The sequence below is a fragment of the Gopherus flavomarginatus genome, chromosome 7 (genome assembly GCF_025201925.1).
Source record: "Gopherus flavomarginatus isolate rGopFla2 chromosome 7, rGopFla2.mat.asm, whole genome shotgun sequence".
Lineage (NCBI taxonomy): Eukaryota > Metazoa > Chordata > Testudines > Testudinidae > Gopherus > Gopherus flavomarginatus.
The window spans coordinates 103,715,499-103,732,313 of record NC_066623.1 but is presented as its reverse complement, the minus strand read 5'-3'; the positions used below and the strand labels follow the sequence as shown (position 1 = coordinate 103,732,313).

Below are 16,815 nucleotides of genomic sequence, written 5' to 3'. Positions count from 1 at the left end.
TGGTGGGGGAAAGGGTTTACTTTCCTTGTGTTAAGATCCAGAGGGTCTGGGTCTTGGGGGTCCCCAGGCAAGGTTTTGGGGGGACCAGAGTGTACCAGGCACTGGAATTCCTGGTTGGTGGCAGCGCTACAGGTTCTAAGCTGGTAATTAAGCTTAGAGGAATTCATGCTGGTATCCCATCTTTTGGACGCTAAGGTTCAGAGTGGGGAATTATACCATGACAGCTGTGCTTACAGTTAATTTTCCAAAACTGTGACCAATAATTGCTTATGAAGGACGTTCATTCATATCTCAGCTGTTTCCTGTTTGATCTCCTCTCCCTACAAAAGACCCCAAATACTTATGCTACTTCACTTACTGCCTTTTGATCTTAAGCGTGTAGTAGGGTTTTTGTTTTTTGTTTTTGTGTTTGATTTTCAGCTAGTGCACAATACACCCAGAGCTACTTAAATATGTTATACAGTTTCAATAAACAAATGTGCATCTAAGCCAGCAGTGAAGGCCAGATAAATTACAGGTTGTTGTCATTTGATCCTTGGCATCTAAGCAACAAACTCTGTAAAAGAGGGATTGTAGTAGAGTTTCTTCTGGCAGAAGGTCCATAACCTTAGATGTGTCCTTGTCAGAGGACGTTTATGTTGTGAAGCGCTCAGCAGACCCCACAGTAGATATGGAAGAACAATTCAAGGACCTGCTCTGAATCTATAGTTCTTCAACAGCCTTAAAACAGCTCTGCTTCTAATAAATAATCTCTCGCTATCTGTGGATGGTGGACAATATCCAAGGCCAAATCTTTCCCCATGCTCAGCACAGACAGAACTGACGTAATTTCACTCCTTGCAAGCCATCTTCTAAGACTGTAACTTACTAGTGTGTGAAGGAAGGCCTGGCTCACGAAGAGCCTCCACCTCCAACGAGAGAAACTTTGAAGGACGCTGCTGAGGTATTTTTCAAATATTGTCTTTTGCTCCCTCTGACTATGAAAAGCTGTTCTCCTGCCATTATCTCTGCTGCTTCTCTCCCTCCTACACTCCCACTGACTCTTTATGGCAGAGTCGCTGGCAGTTGGTTTCTTTGTATTTATTTACAAAGAGAATTGAAACATTTGTTTTGGAAATAGAGCCAAAGAGAATTCCAGAGCCTGTACAAACAGACAGAAGATAAAGACAAGGTCAGATGAATTTTGGGTCTGTCACCAGCCTTAACAAAACCAGAAGGGCAGCAACAGAGAACTGGAGTGAAAAAACTTATTTACCTCATGGATCTGCCTGTCCTTAACCCCTCAGTGCCTGAGAGACTCTACAGGGCAGAGCTCTTAAAATAAAATCATAATGATTGTATCTCAGTAATTGAATACTTTGCACTTCTCTTGCATCTTCCACCTGAGGATCCACCATGCCTTACAAACTGGATCATTGGACTAAGCCTGGTAGGGCCCCTCTGTGGTGGGGTGGTAGAATTATCCCCATTTTGCAGGTGGAAGACTGAGGCAGAGGGGGCCTAGTCATGGCAGCACCATGAGCCTGGTGAACTACATTGCTTCACAGGCTGCTCCTGGAGCAGCAGAGGGTAGCATAGCTGACTGTGACCCCACTGCTGCCCAGTGCATGCTGGGGGATGGGGAGGGTATGTGTGTGAAGCCTTGCTCACTCTCATGCCTCACTCATCTGCAGGAGAAGGGGAGCAGGGGCTTTGCAATGGCTGCATCCCCATCTCCTCGGGCTCCTACCATTGATTTAAGGAAGTGCCTCCCACTCCCCATATTCTCCAGTGTGGGGGCACAGAGCGGGCCCCGATCTGACCCAGAGAGTGTGACTTGCCCAAGGCCATGAGTTTGATCTGCAGTCTCATCACACAGCAGCATTTGGGTCATGCCTAGAGTGGGTGAATGCAGGGCTTAAATTCTCAGATTATTTCCTGGGGCTCGGGGCTTCTGCCCCGTGGGTTTGAAAATATTGACCAGAGCTCTGCTCCGAACAGCTCTGGTTGAATTTAAGCCCTAGGTGCGTGTTCAGTTGTTGCTAGCTGGTTCTAGCATGGCTTCCCTGCCTGGTGGAGGCCGGTTTGTTTAGAAAACAATCCCTCCTGAGGTTCTTACTACTACAATGGGCCTGGGCTGTCAGGGCATGTCTGCCTAGGAACCGTACACCCTCCCTCCTCCGATGTCCTTTTAATTTAAAACCCCTCGGTGGGCTTTCATGTCAGGCTGCCCTCTAACCCTGGTGCCCCCCTTCTAGCATAATTACCACCCTCTTTAAAAATCAGCGGGGCTGCATCTAGTTTCCTAGATTCCAAGGCCAGAAGGGACCATTGTGATCACATAGTCAGACCCCCTGGAGAGCACAGGCTGTAGATTAAAGATATGCACACCATTGGAGCTACAGTCTATTCCTTTACACCCGAACAACCACTAATGCTGCACCAGCACAGACTGGGACATACATTGGTGCTGCTGAATTTGGTACTAAAGCCAGCTGCACTGGGACATCATTAGGGGGTTGAGCCAGTGTCACTACATCATTGCAGGGTGGATTTCCTTAGTACACACCAGGGATCGGCAACCTTTGACACCCGGCCAGTCGCGGCTCCCACTGGCTGTGGTTTGTCGCTCCAGGCCAATGGGGGCTGCGGGAAGCGGCGTGGGCTGAGGGATGTGCTGGTTGCCGCAGCCCCCATAGGTCCGCAATTGGCCAAACCTGCGGATGCAGCAGGTAAACAAACTGGCCAGGCCCGCCAGGGGACTTAGCCTGGTGGGTCGTGTGCCAAAGGCTGCCAATCCCTGGTATAGACAGTGCCCATGTGTCCTAGCTGTAGAGTGGGCTCTGCAACAAAGGCTGTGCTCCAGGGCCGATGCTTCCATTAGGCGACCCTAGGCGGTGGCCTAGGGTGCCAGGATTCGGGGGGTGGCATTTTGTGCGCTCCCCATGGGGCGCATGGGAGCTTCCGGTTCCGCTCCTGTCACGCTGCCGAAGAAGGACCCTCTGCTGACGTGCCGCGGAAAACAGCGGCAGGCAATTGAGCAGCTCAATGACTGCTGCTGTCGCCTGCGGCATTTTGGCGGAGGGTCCTTCTTTGGCGGTGCGATGGGAGTGGAACCGGAAGCTCCCGCGCGCCCCGTGGGGAGCGCACAAAATGCCGGCCCCTGAAATCTGCCTAGGGTGCCAGAAACCCTGGCGCCACTCCTGCCATGCTCATTCTCTTTCAGGGGCTGAGCTGGGATCAGGGTACACTCAGGCAGGGCTCACAACGAGCACTTTACTGGCATAGGAATACCAGGTTACCATGCCGGCAAAGCACTGCTCGTGTGGACAGAGCTATACTGGCAAAGCGGCACTGTGTACTGGTACAGTGACACCACCCCCAGGAATGAAACAAGCAGAAGGGCAGGTTTGCCAGTATAACTGTGCCTGCCATAGAGACCTCTGCTTGTAGAACTATGCCAGGCAGGGAATCACACCGCTTCACAGCTATGGCGGCAGAAGCCTGTAGCATGACCCCGGCCTCAGGCTGTCAAGAGACACCAATCTGGCATCTACCAGCCACTGGCAGAGGGTTCGCTCAGACAGACTGGTGCCGGCCTGTGGGAAATGTGCCCACCTTCCCATCCAGCTCTGGGGAGTCCTCTCCAGGCAGGTTTTGCAGGGATCTGGCTTCTCAGAGCTGGTGAGATGACCGGGCTACTCCCCCGCAAAGCTGGGGGTGGAAACTAGCAAAACGGGCCCCTTGGAGTGTGTGTGTGGGGGGTGTCTGGGGTAGCGGTAAGAACAGAGGTACCTGGCAGCATGGCCCCCGTGAAGCACTGCTGCTAAGAGCGAAGCCTCTGGGGAGATGTCCATGATCTCTTAGGCTGCAGTTTCCAGGGGGCCTGAGTCCCTGGATAATTTCTAGGGCACATGGGGACCTGCACCCTCATGGAAGGACTGGAACATTAAGCTCACAGTGCTCCCTCTCCCCTCGCAGGGTTATTCCTGTAAAGGGGAGAACAGGGTCCATATTGTTTTACATTAATTAATCACTAATAGTTGTTGAAAGCAACAAAGAGTCCTGTGGCACCTTATAGACTAACAGTTAGTCTATAAGATGCCACAGGACTCTTTTACAGCTCCAGACTAACACAGTTACCCCTCTTAGAGTTGTTGGTGTCCCTGTAATATTGACCTTTATTGGTGCAACTATGTGTCAAATCCACATGGGGGCGCCAGGAGTCCAAAGCTTTTAGTCCAGCTATTCCTAAATCCATTTTTCAAAGGGAGATAACAAAATGAAAACATGGGAGCATTAAGCGTCGCAAGGGAAAGGCAGTCGTTCCTCCCAAGTAATTGAAATCGCCCATTAACTCCCCAGGGTCCAGTGGAACCAGCTGAATGTCGGATAGGGTCTATGTTGCCCTCTGCAGCCCTTTAAAATACACTTACATGGGAAAAATCTTGCAGCTGAAAATGATGTTTAAAAGACACATTTCTGTGATTTGATTGTTTGAGGCACCCGGGGATGGAGGAAGGACTAACCCTGACTTCCTGACCCCATGCAGGTAGGCTACAAAGCATGTTGGTGCGACTGCAGAGGAGGGAAGGGTGGGGATCTGATACACCTTCGCATGAGGGCTCCCTCTTCCTAGGTAGTTCTGGTGTTTCTGTCCCCAGAGTATCCAAATAACAAGGTGGAACCTGAGATTGTCCCTCATGCGCTCTTGCTTTGGAGTAGCAGAGGCATCTGCCCTTTCATTTAAGCCACGCTTCTCTCCTATCCCGCTAGGATGAATCCATTTAAAAATCAAAACAATCACGTGTCCTCCCAGCTGAACAGAAGCATCAGCTTGGTCTCTCCAGAGAGATGGCCGCCATCCCAAAGCCAAACATTCGATTCTGGGATTGGGAGAGGTGCCTGTCCCCATGGGAAGTTCTCTCTCCCCATCTCTGCTCCTTCCTTCACAGTCTGTGGATTTGTTTTTCACTCCTTCTGCTCTCCCTGGCTCCATTTCCCACCCTCCTTTCTCACTTGAGTTTCTCCCCCCCCCCCCCGCTCCATTTCTCTCGTCTATGCAGGACAATATGTGATTTCAAGTCAGCCATTAGGATCCATGACACAGGAGAGGGGCCTCCTCTGTGCTCCAAGAACTGTGCTGTGGGGAAAGTTTTCCTTCCACCTGACTTCGGGATAGTACCCAGGCCTATCAAAACTGATGTCCCCATCCCATCTCCTAGAGAACAGGGAGATGATAGTCATTGGCAGCTGAGTGCAGGGCGCACCTCAGCAAGAAGGCACAGGGGGCAAACAAGGAATGAAGAACCAGAGAAAGAAAAACATGATCCCTCATTGTGTGGGTGTGATTGATCTCTCCTTGTAGGGATTTCTGAGAGGCTCTTTCGGTGGCTGTTTCCTCAGGAGGACACGTCACTAGAGTTGGTTGAAATGTGTAAATTTAAAGTTTTGTTATTTTATCAAAAAATTGGAAAGCAAAAAGTTTTCAGGAAAAGTTTACAGTTGTGGTAAAAGCTTTACCAAAGCACTTAACATTTGTAGCAGAAATGGTTTTTTGTTTTTTTTTTGAAAATTAAAACTTTTCTGAAAATCAGCGCTTCAGGTTTCTGTTTTACAATAAATGGGAAATTTCAACGAGAACCAAATAACCATTATTTCCCCTCCAAAGTTTTCTGCAAAAAAGTATGTTTTGACCAGCTCTGGCCAAAATCCCTTCAAAACACAGCCAACGATCTTGCTCCCGGGGAATCATCATGGTGCGATTTCCCCCATAGCCACTGGTAGACATTCATCTGTCCTGCTTGGAGCATGACCTTGCTCGTAGTCCTTGCAAGAAGAGGATGAAGTTTCCAGTGCTAACAAGGAATTATCCCGTTGCATCCTACCTACCTGTGAGCTTTTTGGGGCAAGGTCTGTCTTCTTTCTTAGGTGTCTGCACAGCACTTTGCACAATGGGGCCCTGATCCTAGACTGAGGTTCCTAGGTGCTATCACAATACAAGTAATAAATCAACATCATTTCCTTTTCAATAGCTCAAACATAGTGGTGCAAAGACATACCCACAGAGCTAAGGAACACCGTGCTGTATGATATGCCTGGAAGGCATCAGCCTTATCTTTTCTACCAATGTGGCTCCAGAACAGCTCAGCAGCACAGGGACATCCGTAGCGTCTGGCGACAGCTGACATTGGGTCATTAATCTAACTGGGCCGGGTCTTTTTTGTCGATGGCCTTAGTCTGTGCTAAGAGAATCAGTAGCCTTTGCTCAGCACTGGTGTAAGCATAGACGGGACATTGATGACTTTGTCACCCCCGGATGGAAAAGTAGGTCTGGAAGGGAGCTCAGGGTCATTGAGTCGAGTCCATCCCCCGTGCAGAGGGAGGATTAAATACACTAGACCAGAGCCAGTATACCTAGCCTGTCATGCAGAGGGGTATTCATTTTCCTGCAGGAGATGTGCCCTTCACAGAGCATTGAAAAATAAACAGCACTGCCCACCTGCCTGCTCTGGATTGCCCCCCTCTGCCAAAATACCAAGCCAGCTCCGGACCAAGCAGCTGGTATAGCCTGATCTCTGGGCCCTGGTGCTACTAACCTGCCCCCTCCCCCCGTGAACTCTCCCTTTGTGACTCACACTCCCTGGCTAAGGTGTTCTGGAGCTGGGGCTGCACGTGCCTCGAGGGAAGGTTAGAGTGAAGTGCGCTGGGCAGCTTCACTGGAGTGTGAATTTCAGGATCTTGTTTGCATTCATTACACTCCCATTAAAAACTGGCTGGCTCAGCCCTGGGCAGGACTGGTCTGAATGTGCAGCTAGCTGATCCTCAGTCCCTGGCAGCCGCTGGGAACACGCTTCTGGCTGTGCACCTGAGGAGTGGTTGGCGGGACACAGACAGGCACAGGACTCCCTGGCATCTGTCCCTTCCCAGCCCCGGGCTCGCTCTCTGCATTCTCACTCTGCCCTTGGTTTCTACCTGTGTGATTTGCAATGGCTGAGGATAAAACTTTCCGCTATGGACTCATAGTGCTGGGCTTTTTCCTGGTGATGATTGGGATGTTCATCATGAGCGTGGACAAGCCCCAGGTCTACATCACCTTTTGCACCCTGGGGGTTTTAACCATAGCAGTGGGGATCACCTGGAGTATGTGTCAGTGCTACCCCAAGGTAGGGCCGAGTCTCTTATCTGTGCTTTCTCACTCTGCCTCTCTGGCACAGGGGGGGGATATGTGCGGGGTAAAAACCGTCCACAGGTGCTTATCGATAGTAGCTGATGGCTTAAATTCCCATTGAGACAGCTAACTGCCCTGCTGAGGGGTAGGTGCTGCAAGGCTTAAGGCACCAGACCAGGAGACATGGGTCCTAGTCCCATCTCTGCTACTGACTCACTGTGCAGCCATGGGCAAGTAATTTTACTGCTCTGTGCCTCAGTTTCCCCATCTGTAAAATGAGGATAGTGGTACTTACCCTTCGTTCCAAAGTGCTTTGAGACCCAGGGATGAAAAGTACTAAGTATTAATATCCACTTACAGTCACTGTAAGGCTTGGCCCAGCCTTCCTTCTCTCCTTTGGCAGCTGATCTGTCACTGGTCAGTGTTTATGGCTGGCTCTGGGATATTGCTCAGTGTATATGTCCTATTGACTAGCTGGCAATTTCTCCTCAGTGTGTAATGCATTGCTTCCCTCGAGAGGGGCTTGGGAGCATCAAGGGGCTTCAGAAGATGCCTTCTGCCACAGTCAGGCAATTCAGACTAATTTTCAAAGGGGCATTTAAAAGTTACCATAACTTTGGGTTAGTTTAGAAAAGAATATGTGAAACAGCTGTGAGTGGAGCAGGGAAAAGAGGACAGACATTTCTTCTGCCTTACTTTCTCCACCTTCCCCATAGCACCTCCAATTAGCTCTGTGCATGGGGAGCAGACACTTTGCCACTGTCCATGGAAGGGACTAGGGGGTTTACATCTAACTGGTGTTACAAAACTGTATACCCTTCCAGCTGTTCAAAGTGCTCCTTGATACCGAAGAGGAGATGCCCCAGAAGGACACACACACACACACACACACACAGTTTGTTTTTCTGTCCCCAAAGAGCCTGCTTTCTGCCAGGTTTGGCTTTAACCCTTAGGATGCTAAGACAGCTGAGGAGGTTGGTTGCTGTTTCTGGAGAGTTACAGATGCAGCAGGCACAGGGGAAGCTGGACAGGGTGTCTTTCTTCTTTCTGATCCAGGGATAAAACCACTTGAGGCTTTATTGAAAGCTGTGATGACTTTCACTGGGCAGTGCAGTGAATCCCTGTTCCTAATGAAAGAAGGAATCATTTAAAAGAAACTATCTTGTATGTCCCAAGACCTTTGCTATACCTTTCAGTGGCAGCTGCAGTGTAAATCATTGCTGTGAAATGATGAACAGGAATCAAAGAATGAAGAAAGCCATGATTCATTTCTCAGGGTCGCTGTTTGAAAGTCACCCCCAAAATCCACTTTCCCCTCCCCGATGGAAGTTGAGTAGATGATGGCCGGACCTTGAAGGATAAGGAGAGAGCCCCCTCCCCCACTTTCAGCCGGTCTCTTCACTATCTGCTTTCCAAAGGGTTCCTCTTGCCTTCACAGGACTCTTGAAACAAGTTCTTTTGGGAGACACGTAACAGAGAGGCAGGCTGGTGCAGCAGAAATGTTTTCATGCAAGCAGCTTATTGAACAGTGAAAGAAATTTGTAGAGTAGGGGAAGAACTGATCTTTTGCCTAAAGAACAACACGGCTGTGTAAGTGAAAGGTACAGGAGATAGCCAGGAAGCTGCTGGGAGGGGGAAGCGTTTACTTATTGCTCATCCATGGCTGATAGTTTTATATAATGTTGTTTTAAATTCAGTGTAGATTAAGGGAAAGAACCCCTAGACCCTGCTGAATCCATGCCCAACCCCCAACCCCTTGACTTAGATGGGTCATTAAAACCCCTTTTGGAAAATCTCCTGGTTAAAGAATTGTTGATAGTGCAGTAAAACAATTAAACTCCCATCCTCTGAAGAAACATCAAACCAAGAACACCATTTTCCCACTGGAAACACACATTAGCTCTAGAGTTATGTCTGTAGCCTGAGCGACGCAGAGATACCAACCAAAAGCCTGGTGTAGACAGCACTATGTCGACAGGAGGGCTTCTCCTGTCAATGTAGCTACCGCCTCTTGTGGAGGTGGAGTCCCGACAGCGATGGGAGGTCTCCTGTTGGCATAGGTAACATCTGCACTAATCAGTACAGCAGTGCCACTGCAGCACTGTATGTGTAGACAATCCCTCAGTGATGCCAAATGGCTCATTAGCAGATCCGGGCCTATGAGAGTGCATGTTGAGACACAGCATGGGCTGGAGAGGGGAGGGGGCAGAACTGGAGGTTACAGCACAATGAGCTGAAGGGTTCACCTGTGACAGGGATCCGTCTCCAGAAATTTGTATTATATGGTGTCTTTAATTGCTGGCAATTCGGCCTTTTTAGTGTCACTGAGAGAGAGCTGTAAGCTACAGAGTTTGGACCTGGATCCAGACTTCCTGAAGGTTGGGGTGAGGGGTGGAGCGGTTGGCTCTGGGGCTTTAGTTTGGCCCACAATAGCGATAAAGGCCAGCCATGAAGTAGAACTAGATCTAGTCCTCAGAGTTTGTGGGGGCGTGGCTTCGGAATGCCGGGAATCCGATCTATTGGGCCCATCCTTTCCCAGACGACGTCTCCATTTCAGAACCACAGCCTGTGGGCTGCAATAAGCCATTCAAATGTCCATTCCTCTCGGGGAAGAATCCTACCTCTCATCGGCCAGAGCTCTGGCCACCAATCATGGCTCCTGGAGGGAGGGGAAAAGCCATGGAGCCCCCAGCTTCTCCTCAGACTGAAGTCCACGACAAAGCTCTGACTCCCTTGAAGGGCCCCTTTGGGGAACGGCCTGCTTGTCTCTGAAGGGGCCCGTCACTCCTCAAGATCTGCCATCATTTCTGATGGTGGTGAGGGTGGCCAAGCTGGCAGCTCCTGCTGGGATTTGTGCTTCAGCATCCGCAGGGCCACCAGTTGGCCCAGTACAAGCATGCTCTCAGTTCCACTTGGAACGAGCTGGCATTTCCCTACCAGTCTCCTCTGCACCTCCGAAGGCAGGATGCCTATTGTCATCCAGCAGGATGACAGGACTGAGTATTGGTGACATAATCGAGTCCCAACTGGCCAGGCTTGAGGTTCTGAGCATGCTGCATGGACCACTGAACACTCAGGACCTTTCACAACTGAGCCCCTGTTGTGGTTCTTCTTATCAGCCGGAGTTTCCGGGCCAGGGGAGCAGTGTGTACGTTGTCTATTCTTTGTAAATGTGAGCTGGGGGCTTAGATACCTCTTCCTTTGCAGTGTTTTGGATGTAAAAATACCTACTTGAAGTGCCAGTAAAGTGTGATGTCACCGCTGGGAAGGCGTTAATGATAGCCCCACGCCAGGGAAAACTCCTCCTCCACTGCAGGAGATTCACCCTCTTTGTTCACATTCAGAGGAATGATTCATCTCTCTTTTTTCCTTCCCCCCAGATAACATTTGTCCCCATGGAGACGGAGTCCGAGAAGTTCCTGTCACACAAGCCTGCTGTTTCGATAGAAAATGAAATTCCGGAGAAGAGCTGGTATGTTGGAAAGACCCCAGGCTCCCAGCCTCAGCTCAACAGTTTTCAATCTGGTTTTTAATGAGTGCCTTAGCTTGTACACAAGGTTATCTGTGTGCCTCCGGGGATGAGGTCAGGGTCTGAAAACCCTGGCACGAGGGAGGGCTAAAAATATTTAGTCTAAAAAAACAAAAAAGATAATAAATAGTAAGCTGAGGGGGGAAAAAGCAGCAGCTTGTTCTGGAACTGAGGACTCCATTTCCATGTTCTTTCAACCCTTGACTACATGGCTTCTCTCTGATGAGGCTGCCAACAGTGGTGTGGAGGAAAGGAGAGGGGTGTGATCTGATCCGGCAGTCCTTTCCCAGCTACATGTCCCACTGATTTCAGTTCTTTCCCAGGCAAGATCCCCCACTGAAGTCCTTCGCTGCTGTTTCGATGGTGGGCCTATTCTAGTGCCTGTTGAGCGAGTGCCAAATCCTGCAGTCCTGTCCTAGCCAACCCCCCACGTCAAACGGCCATCCACAGTAACAGGGACGTGCTGCAAGCTCTCTCAGTAGAAACCAGACTAAGACCAATAGTTAATGTCAATGCCTCTCAGCTGGGGGGTGACTGTTGATCACTACATGCTGGATCCAAACAGCCCCAGTCTGGGGAGTTCAGATGTGGGGGATCTGGGTGTGGCCCCTCTCCAATACAAATCCGCTCAATGTGACATGAACACGCTGCCCTTCCCTTTTGGGGCATTTTATTTGTTTCCTTCTCAGCTCATGATAAAATTCCTGTGTCTAACCAGAAACTATTGGAATTCAGTTAAATGGCAAAATTTAATAGTGTCCCTTCCCCTCTTTCTCTCTCACCCCAGCTCCCAGACTCCCTACACTAGCCCAGAAGACGCTAATGCCTATGAGAAAAGCCTGCCATCTTATGAACAGATCCAGAGGAAAGCAAAGGGCTCTGTGGAATGTCTGGGGATTCAAATGGCCCCGCTCCTAGGTGACTGTGAGCCCAAGCCAAGAGGATGTCCCCATTCCTTTGTACAGGCCAAGGCTGAGGTCCACAGAATCTCAGAGAACAATGGAGAAACGTTCAGAGATCCAGCATCCCAAATGGTCACAGCAGCAATCAGCAGGTAGGTGACCTTGAGGCTTGGCTATAGAGGAGTCCAAAGGGCAGTAAAGTTGCACTTATGGAGATTCACACATCACAGACATAACAATAGACAAGAAATAGGCAGCAGATACAGTGATCAAATCCTTCCAGATGGATACATCCAAGAGGAACATGCCTGCTGAGCTGTTGGATGCTCCGGGTATCTGTAAGCTCTTTGGGCCAGGGACTGTCTCTTTCTATGGGGGAAAAATAACCTACAGCACCGAATCTCAGAACCTCGGCCTCGTGCTACGGGGGTTACAACCAGCAGTGCAGGTGTTCAGGCTCAGGCTGGAGCCCCCCTCCCTTCCCCGCCCCCCGCCCCTCACCAGGATTCAGAGCTCTGGCTCCAGCCTGAACTCAAAATGCCTACACTGCTGTTTGCAGCCCTGGTGTGTGAGCCCAGGGCCGTACTTCATGTGTGCATCCTGGGAGCTATTGCAATGTAAACAGCAGCAATGCAGGTAGAAAGCAGAGCAGTCCAGTGCAGGTAGGGTGCAGGTCTGTGATGGTGGATGTTCTGGGCACATCCCAATATCCCAGGCCCATCAGGAGACTAGTGACAGCAGCACAGCACAGGAGGTGGAGGTTCAGCAGTGAAAGGGTTATGGCAACTGACTTCCTGCTTAGCCGCTGTGGTTGTGAAGCCAGAAAGCTGTGTGGGCCAGCAGGAACACCGTGCTTGGTGACTGGCAAATGTCTCTGCAGGCGAACGATGGGGTGTGAACTTGCTTCTCAGACATGTCACACAGAGTTCTACAACTGGATTGAATCCATTCAGGCAATTTAGGACACTCTTAGGTCACATGAACCTAACTAGGTGCTGCAGCTTTCCTCTCCCAAACACAATTCAAGGCCAATGCAACAGGTTTTTACTAGCCCCTTATATGAAAAACACAGCCTGGTCTCACGAGAGCCTGAGCCAGCACGCAGAAGTCGAAAAAAGGGGTGGGTTTTTTTTGGGAAGGGGAAGGTTTTCAAATGCACCAAGGACAATTGGGCACCCAGGTCCCCATTTGTGCTTTTGAAAATCACCCCCTGCATGATTAACTGCAGGATTCGGGCCTTTCCTAGCCTTCCTGGGGGATTGCAGGGTTTCATTTCCCTGCTTTAAAATAAAAATAATGACCTATTTCCCAAACCCTGATTGTCAGTAGGGTTTGGGCCCCTTAGCATCCCAGCTGGGTCCTACATAGGGGTCCATGATGGCAGACCCCTGGATCACGGGGGCTCACAGGTGTTGAATATTATTTCAGTGCATATGTTCATTGAAATCATCATTAGACTGAACCTTGAATCTAGGTCCCCCTCTTGCTGTAATCAGCTGGTATTTAGATAACATTGACGATTAAAATTATGTTCTCTTTGGGAACTTTTAATCAAAGTTTGGCAAATTATTGTTTGCTTTTTTATCCAAATTATTTGTAGCAGACCGGATCAAATCACTTCCAAAATTTGATTGGGGAAGGCAACTTCCTTACACCGTTATACGTCTCAAAAAACAAATGTCATTCCTCAGAATAAATCCATGTTCCCAGTTCAGAGTTTCAGGCAAAGAGAGACCTAGCTACTTCTTCATTTAAAGACTTCAAGGAAGGCATACAGATGCCACGGTGATGGGCGCAGTGTAAGAAGCTGGGTTACAATGGTCGGAACAATAAATCCTGTCGATCCCCAAACTGCTTTACAAACGCTACTAACCGATTGTATGAACTATTGATGTAGACTCAGTTGGCCCCCCCTTGCTGGAATGGGGCCATCTCTGGGGTAGAACATGGTGGCTTTTTAATGTGTCCATAACCAACACTATTCAGCTGTTTAGGATGAGCGGTGAAGAGTATCATAACCAACTGAAATGACATGAGGAGGTTAGCTGGGTCATTGCCTTCTGCCTAAGTGACATGCCCTTGGTCTGCTTAAACTATTTCTCGATAATCAGTTAGTGGCTCACAGCAGGTCTATCTCCTGGGTGACGAAAGGAGCTCTGAGCTCTCTGTTCTCCATGAACCACTGGCAGGAGAGCCACCGGAGTCAGATTATGCCTGTGCCAGGATTTACAGCAAGGAGACTGTCAAAGGACACAGCGAACTGTGCAAGCTCTCCTTGGAAGCTGCTGCACAGCAGATGAAGGAGAAGAGGAGGGATGGGCAGGTGGGCTCTTCTGAAGGTACCAAAATGGAGAGATTGGGCTCCCTATGTGTACAGTGTCAGAGTCTCACCTGACTGGTGGCAGCTGAGATCCACAATGGGGATGGGAAACAAACAGAACAACATCATTATGAAAACCAGGCACAAGTCAGCTAGCGGAAGGAACACCATGAACCCAGTGAGCATCTGCTCAGCTTGATTTACTGTAAACCTCATGGCCAAAAACACAAAACAGGGAAACAACTGTACAGAAACCAGCCAGTAAATGAATCTGTGCCCTTCAATGTACCTTTATGCCATTTCCAGCCCATCAGAGAGGTCCTGCAGTGCAGCGCCACTGGCTTCCTTCCTGGATGACACTGACTTTCCCTCTTCGGAGGGATCCACCTCCAGCAGCCTGTTTCTGGGGGGATCCACCAACTCACTGAGGAATCCACTCCCATCACAAGGGCACACCCAGAAGCCCAGGTCTGAGCTTCCTCGCTATGAAGATTTTGCCCTGATTGATTCACCGCTGGCAGAAGGGTGGCGTCCAAGCCAGGAGCAAACACCGGCCCTACCCCAGAACTACCTGTCTGGGGCTGCCTCAGCAAGACAGTTTGCACTGGTCTCAGGTCCTGGTTCAAAGGCAGCAGAGTCAGGAGAGAGACAGAGCGTGGGAGAGGATGACATGTATTATGGGTTAAAAGAGGGGCCAGAGAATTTACTGATAGCGGATGATTTTGTCTTTGAGCCGGAGACCTAACCCTGGAGAGGGGAAAGTGACTGTCAGAGACAGGCCCAGGTTGCAGAGCTCAAGTGCTGCTCAATATCTCAAGTGCCTCGCAGATCAGCCCTGCTCAGACTGGGGGTTGCGGGCAGCTTGCTGGAAGGCCACAGCCAGCTGCAGGGTTTGTGGCTGTTCTGTCAGGTCCTGGCTCCTGGGAATTCGCTGGTTTGTAGGGGGAAGATAGAATGTTTGGAACATTAAAAAAAGGTCTGATTCATTTCTGAAAACACAGCCTGTCTCACAATCACCTGTGCAATACGATTGTTTGGAGAGCTTTCGGAGAGCAGTGAATGCCCAATGGGCCAGTACTCTGCATTCACTCTCCCCCTCACTCCCGTACATATTTAGCTGCTGGCTCACCTAACATGGAGGCTGCAATTCCGTGGGTACTGGGAGTCCATTGGCATCAATTAACAGGCCTCCTCCCTGCACCCACGGAGCCATGTTTTCAAAGGAGGAAATGTAGTTTGGGCTCATAAAACGTGCACCTGTAATTCTGTGCCCAAGCCCCAGCCAGTTGCACTACAACGCTCTGAATCCAGGCACCCATCTGTTTGGGCCCACCTCTCATTCTTTGGGCCCTGAGTTAATAGGAACAAATGTTACGGGTTCTCATCCAAAAGGGAGGCCAGGGCTCAGGCTGGCTGAAAATGTAAACTCTAATGTCAAGAAAGAACACAATGGATTTTACGTTTGCCCAATGAAAATAATTAGGTAAATATGGTACTCAGGAAAGTGAGCCCTTACTCAGGCATGGCGACCCAGGCCTACAAGTGGCTGATCACCTGGACGTTGCCAGGTGGAATACGGGGCCGTGGTAGTACCTATGATAGTCCAGGTCTGTGCTGCCTAGGCGCCGGGGAGTCGTTGTCTCTGCATATCCCCAAGATCTGTGGATTTGGCCGGCACCACAATCTCCATAATCCAGATCTCTTCCCTGAGAGCATTCAGTGCAAGTACCATCTGGAGATGGGAAACCCTGAGCCCCTCATGCAGGTTTTTCTGTAGAAGGCAGCAATCTAGGGTGCAGTCATGCTGCACCATACAAACTATGGCACGGATACTGCAAAGGCTTACACGTGTTTGGCTTTCAGCCTGGGAGTGGTTCCATTGTCTTGATAAGGACTGTCCTTGCGAACAGAGTTCAGCACACGCGTGAGCCTTGGCAGGATCAGGGCCAGATCACGTGCTTAGGAAGGGAGGAGAAGACTAACTTCTCGGATTGAGACAGCAGGACTAGCTTCTAGGTAGGCAACAGTGTATTCACCCCAGGTGGGTTTCACAAAGCAGAGATGTGGCAAAGCTTTTTTCTAATCATAAAAGTCCTATAGAATTCAATTAGTACCAATACTAGGGATCTTGAATGCTGTTTTGCTATAGATTCCAGGTTAAAACGCACTTCAGCTGAGAATGTCCCGATCCTTAACTGCTCACCTCCACTGCCAGCCACGATTTGGGGGAGGGGTTCTGCAGGCAAGGGACAATCAAGCAGAATGCAGCTCACGTGCAGTCACCTCCTTGCCTCCGAGGAACCACTTCATGCTCTGACAGATGCCTCGGGGTGAGTGGGGCAGAAAATCTGGAGTGACTCATGTCAGTTTCAGGATCCTGCCACTGCTGAGCTTCTTGGCTGGTCAGTTTGCCTCCTGGTGCTGGGAAATGAAGCCAAGCTGACAGCAAGCCATGGAGCATGCCAGCAGCAGCTGTGTGAAATTGACAATGAGCAGCAAAACAATTGCCAGCCATGTGACTCCTAACTAGGCCATCTGCAAACCAGGTCATTTATTCAGGACTCACAGTGCATCTCTGTTTGAAAACCTGGGCCCTTATAGTAGTAAAGGGCAAGGTGACCAGATGTCCCGATTTTATAGGGACAGTCCCGATTTTTGGGGCTTTTTCTTATATAGGCTCCTATTATCCCCCACCCCCATGTCCCAATTTTTCACACTTGCTGTCTGGTCACCCTAGTAAAGGGCCACGTTTGTGGCCTGAAGTTGAATGATACAGCGATGATGGTGTTGCAGGTTTTATCCCATTAACATCTGGTTTCATTTTATCACGAGAATATGTTGTGCGCAGTTGGAGTTTTCCACAGGAGCTAAGTGCAGAGAGTTCTTGATCTGCCTTTGAGCGAAGGGCCATGAC

General features: G+C 49.7%; 1 protein-coding gene across 1 annotated transcript; it reads left to right on the top strand.

Moving 5' to 3' along the window:
• Nucleotides 1–6,968: 6,968 nt before the first annotated feature.
• BSND (barttin CLCNK type accessory subunit beta) lies at nt 6,969–14,646 on the top strand. Its single transcript, XM_050962068.1, has 4 exons — nt 6,969–7,145; nt 10,531–10,622; nt 11,467–11,733; nt 14,208–14,646. Exons 1-4 carry the CDS (start codon nt 6,969–6,971, stop codon nt 14,644–14,646), a joined length of 975 nt encoding a protein of 324 aa, XP_050818025.1.
• Nucleotides 14,647–16,815: the final 2,169 nt, after the last annotated feature.

Coding starts and splice junctions, on each gene's coding strand:
- BSND (XM_050962068.1), top strand. CDS start 6,969: ATGGCTGAGGATAAAACTTTCCGCTATGGACTCATAGTGCTGGGCTTT. Junction 7,146..10,530: donor TGTGTCAGTGCTACCCCAAG/GTAGGGCCGAGT, acceptor CCTTCCCCCCAG/ATAACATTTGTCCCCATGGA. Junction 11,734..14,207: donor GTCACAGCAGCAATCAGCAG/GTAGGTGACCTT, acceptor TGCCATTTCCAG/CCCATCAGAGAGGTCCTGCA.